At 43.2% G+C, this 4846-nt stretch overlaps 2 protein-coding genes across 2 annotated transcripts in view; both read left to right on the forward strand.

Moving 5' to 3' along the window:
- Positions 1-1374: 1374 nt before the first annotated feature.
- Positions 1375-2919, forward strand: MELLADRAFT_69927 (uncharacterized protein; the record flags this gene model as incomplete). Its single annotated transcript, XM_007419134.1, has 5 exons — positions 1375-1469; positions 1625-1848; positions 1938-1999; positions 2056-2196; positions 2587-2919. 5 exons carry the CDS (start codon positions 1375-1377, stop codon positions 2917-2919), a joined length of 855 nt encoding a protein of 284 aa, XP_007419196.1.
- A 944-nt stretch (positions 2920-3863) lies between these two features.
- The window catches only part of MELLADRAFT_69928 (uncharacterized protein), a gene marked incomplete at both ends in the record, with an annotated part of 1701 nt that continues 718 nt past the window's right edge, over positions 3864-4846 (forward strand). The window contains 4 exons of the mRNA XM_007419135.1: positions 3864-3910; positions 3939-4033; positions 4412-4504; positions 4617-4838. Coding sequence (XP_007419197.1) covers positions 3864-3910; positions 3939-4033; positions 4412-4504; positions 4617-4838 — 457 coding nt within the window. The remainder of the gene's footprint in view (positions 3911-3938; positions 4034-4411; positions 4505-4616; positions 4839-4846) is intronic.

The following is a 4846-nucleotide window of genomic DNA, read 5'->3' on the forward strand; positions in this document are numbered from 1 at the left end:
ATCATATCATTTGGAAACTGCGTTGTTAGGACTGACCCCTTTGCACGTGCTCTTGATGAGTGGTTGGATGCGTACTGGCCACCGATCACCAGTAAATCCGGCCGAGTAAGTGATAACATCAAGCTTTTACTCAATCATGATGGATATCTGTATTAATCTAATTCTATATTGTCTATACTCTTCTTACCTAGCCGCGAGACTGGCGAAAACCTCTATGTTCAGCAGCAGACGCTTATCGCAGACTTATCACAGCAGTTCGCCGAAAGGAAATAGCTCTATTACGGATCACTGATTTGGAGCAACTGGCAGCAAACTGCCCACGTTGCTTTGGACCCCCCACACCCGATGCCAAAACCACCGATGATGAGCCCGACTTTATAGTTTGCTGCGATGGCAATTTTCAACAGAGACGACATAAGGCGGCAAGCGTGCCTATTCCTGGTTTCAATCCGGAACCTCCAGAGCTTTTCATGCAGCCTTCGCGTGTTGAAGTAATGGCTGAGCAGATACGTAGTGTTCGACCTAAAAAAGATGATGAACCTGTGGTATGCTAGTCTCGATATTCCTCTCCAAATTACAGTGCTGAAAGATTGTTTGATTATTAGGATCCTTGTACAGCACAGCACACGGCGGCTGATGATGTCCGCAATAAAAGTCACTGGAGCGGAAATGATGATACGGGTTTGGTGGGCTTAGCGTGTCGCCATGACCATGTGCTTAAATTCATAAATTTGGTGCAAAGTGGTGAGAAGTGGGTTTGCTTAATGAACTTGAGTCTACTATTCTCAACTGATCTTTTTTTATTTCATCAATCCACTTGCATAGGAGTCACTATGCTCTTGCGCTGGTCGATTGGTTGCTCGAAGTCACAGATAACCGAGGATTGGGGGCAAATAAAGTAGCCATGCTCTACGACGTTGGCTGTAACATAGAAAAAGGGATCCTCAAGGTAGTGCTTGTTGTTCTTATCTATGATCACATATCCTCGTTCTCTGTCTCTGATAGTTTGTTTGATTAACCCAGCGGAAACAATTTGCTAAAGCAAGATCTGAAGGCCGTCTTAAATTTGGAACTAGTGTCTTCCATGCGTACGTGCATGAGTGGGTATGTCAACTGGCGTATAACCCACGACTTGTCGCTGGATGGGGCCTTTCCGATGGCGAAGGTCTTGAAAGGATTTGGTCATTTCTATCGCCATTGATTGCACCACTGCGCTACTCCACAAGTCAGCATCGACTTGAAAGTCTTAACCTCCGATCTCTTCATCTTAATGATCGAAATCGCTATCAAGCAGGTTGGTGTTGACTCTAAGTACTAAAATGAATATAAAACTAATAGTACAATCTACTTTTGATGTGATATAAAGTGCAGTCTATGGTATCACACTTGAAGAAAACCAAAAAGCGCCTTGAAGAGGCTCAGATCACCTTGAACACACTACTGACAAAGCACAGTTATGTCACTGTAGAGTACGTCAGTCTTCAATGGGATCGGCAGAGACGCGCACAGCTGGATGTGATTAGTACGACAGCAAAGGAAAAGAAAAAAAAATAGCTGAGTTGCTTGAGTTGGAGGAAAACCTTATAGAAGCCCGGTTGGTGGTTGGTGTGACTTACCATTTAAGTTGTGACGTTGATCAAAACACTGATGGCTGGGCTTCTCATTATCTGTTTTCTTCAAGCGAGGACCTTCGAAAGTTGAAGCTGAAGCGGGTCAAAGCACGAACTGGTCGTGAGAAGCAGGAGCTTTTGAACTTACCTAAATCCCTGGTTCGCCTGGAGACTCAGATTCATAACGCGGCGGCCGAGCTAGGATCAGAAGAATTCAGGGAGCTCACGGGGCTTACAGGTATCAAGACTTGAACCAACTCGATGAACACAACTTGTTCCTTTGTTCGGACTTTACTAATATACATCATATCACTCTTGCCTGGCCAGACGACAGAGCAAAGCCCTTACTAGCGCTGCAGGTAGCTAAAGGGAAGCTCTACGAGGCGAAGGTGGGTGTCATTGAAGCTCGACGTCGATCAGAACGGACTAGTGGTTAGCATTTTAGATCTTCTTCCGTGCAACCGACTTCGTTGCTTACGTGTGTTCCGGCGATGAACCAGGGACCACTAGCCAAGGTCGACTGAATTATATCAAGTCCCATAAGAGCAAAATGTTCAAATCAAAATACAACTCGTATCACCGACGTGTAAGCGGCTACAATGATCGTTTCCAACCTGACCCACTCCTAGATGACCCATCCCTAGCTGAAGTCGAAAGCATGGAGATATCTGATTTGTTTTGGGCTGGTGGCTCGAGCCTGAGTCATCCAGAAGAGCCTTGGGCTAACGACTTACCGACCCGAGAGGGCATACAAGCTTTCTTGTCTCGTCGCTCTGCAGAGGAGGAGTTGCGCCGTATTTCTCGCGAGGCACGACAGCTAAGCCAGTGGGCCTTAGAGTACCAATCGAAAGTTGATTTTGTTGACCCTGGCGCTGTTGATGGCATGGGTCGGTCGTTTTTGTACTCTATTCTATTGTGGATTGAACTACTTAACACCTTTAAATTGTGTTGTATAGATGTGTCTGGTGTGATACAGAAATATCTCCACGCGGGACTAACATCTGATACACGTCGCCTTTGGTACAATTGGAACTTTGATTTCATCGATGTCATCAGATCAACTGCTGTCCATCTTCCTAGCCCTCTGAGATTAGGGCATGATCAAGAAATTGTAAGCAAATGGAAAGATCTTATGGAAGTCAAGTTTGAACATTGGGACCGGACGCTGGCAAGGATGGGTGTTCCAGATGTGGCTGTTCCAGATGTTGAGCGTGATTTACTTGCGGAAATGGAAGCAGAGGCAGAGGAAGAGGAGTTGTTTGCTCCTGAAGATTTTGAATTGGGAGAGGATGACTATGACTTGCATTGACAAACAATGATTGTATATTTTCTAATACTTGATCTTCGCATTCATTGTTCACATGTTTTAGCATCTAAAAAATCATTTGTTTATGTGAATTATTAGTACATGTTTTGGCTACCGGTCCATCAAATTAAGGCTACATGTTTAGATCAAACTAGTTAAAAGGTAAAAAGAAAATTTGAACATGTCCTACTCCTAAGTCAAGTCTTATTTTTAGCTTTAGGATACGATCTAATGGATGCAGATTAAGGAAGTAAAAGGCAGAAAATCAATGGTAAGAATCTATATAGTCGGTGGTTGAAAGAGTGGGAACGGAAAGACAACATACTTGTGGAAGGAGTCGTACTCCATTTAACCGCTGAGTTCCACTTGTACTAGGATTAAGAATTTCAAGTGAGATCTTCGCGGTAGGATTTAAAGTCGAACAATTTGAAGTAGTAGTAATCAAACTTAGTTTTAGAATCAAAAGAACCAGATGAATTATCTTTTTCGTGTTCTTCTTCATTTGATGATCTTTGATGATTTTGTTTTTCTTTGATGGTTTACTACTTGATCTTTTGTGATTTCTTTGATCAGATTGTGTACTTTGACTTAAATCACTTTTGTTATCTACTTCTGATCCTTTCGGTCTAATCGTTTTAGGTGTTCCATATTTTTTGAAAAAAAATCATCATCAAGCGATTAAGATCTGTCAGTAAGTGCATACAATTTCTCAATGATATAGCTATTCTAAAAGGGTGAACGTACCATTTTATGCACTTGTCAATGGAGTTTGAAGCCTTGCTTGAGATGGGGAAGAATAGTCGAATTGTATAGATCGTGTTTGTTGATATGTAGCAAGGGTGGAACCATGCTTCTGAGAAGTGTTTTCGCTTTGTCGGGATACGAAAGAGTGAGCAGAAGGTCGGAGTGAATTGTTGATGATGCAGGTAGGTCGAAAGCGATTTGAAATGGAGCTTGGCCGTCAATATGTTGGTGAGCGGGTGAAGTACAGGTGGTGAGCTGGTATGCGGATGGAGTTCCAGGTGGTGGGCTGGTGAGGAGTGCAATTGGTTGGTGAGCGGTGAATTTGTGTTTTACACAAGCTCACCAGCGGGGTTGACTGGTGAGCTGGTGAGTGGTATGTTGGCCGTGTTGAGCTGGTGAAGGGTCCCTTAAGGAATGGGGACTTTGAATTTTTTTTGTTTCTGAAGAGCAGCAGCTCTCAAGCTCCTCAGCTCTCAAAGGAGTTTTCGGACTCCATTCGAAGATACAGGCTTCGTTTTCTTCGGATAGTATCCAAGGATATGCATGAACTTTGAGATTTTAGAAAATTGTAATAAATTTGTTGAACAATAAGAATCACATGGCGGCACTGTGAATGATGAGGAATGACAGACATAGTAGATTTCTCTTCTAAATTATTGATGTACTATGATAGGTAATCTAGCCATGCTAAATCGAAAATCCAAATTAACATGGGTTTAAATTAAAAACCAAAAGGAACAATACACTCTAGGCCAATTTACAATCAAAGAGTTTAAGGATTTGGAATTGCGGGCCAGAATCATTGTCACAAACACGCCTGATAAGATAAAAACGGAACACTTGGGTAAGTCACCATATCCAACGAAAACACATAGTGCAGAGTTTGTAGGAAGAGCTTACATGATGGGTTCAATCAGTCAAATCCTCACCAGGAGCCAATCCTAACTTCCTTTTAGGTTGGTATCGAGTGCGTTTCTTGGTAGGAGCTGCCGAAGATTTGGGTAGTGACGATGACCCCTCCACCGAGGAAGATTTAGTACTGGATGGCCCAGGCAAAGGGGGTAGTTCTGAACCGCAAGCAACAACCGTTCCATTATCGCTGTCTGAAACGATAGCTGCCTTATCCTCAGGGAATCGGCTCGAGCTGGATCTTTTGACCGCAATCTGTAACCTCTCGAGTAAGTAA

This window comes from Melampsora larici-populina (genome assembly GCF_000204055.1).
Source record: "Melampsora larici-populina 98AG31 unplaced genomic scaffold MELLAscaffold_133, whole genome shotgun sequence".
NCBI lineage: Eukaryota > Fungi > Basidiomycota > Pucciniomycetes > Pucciniales > Melampsoraceae > Melampsora > Melampsora laricis-populina.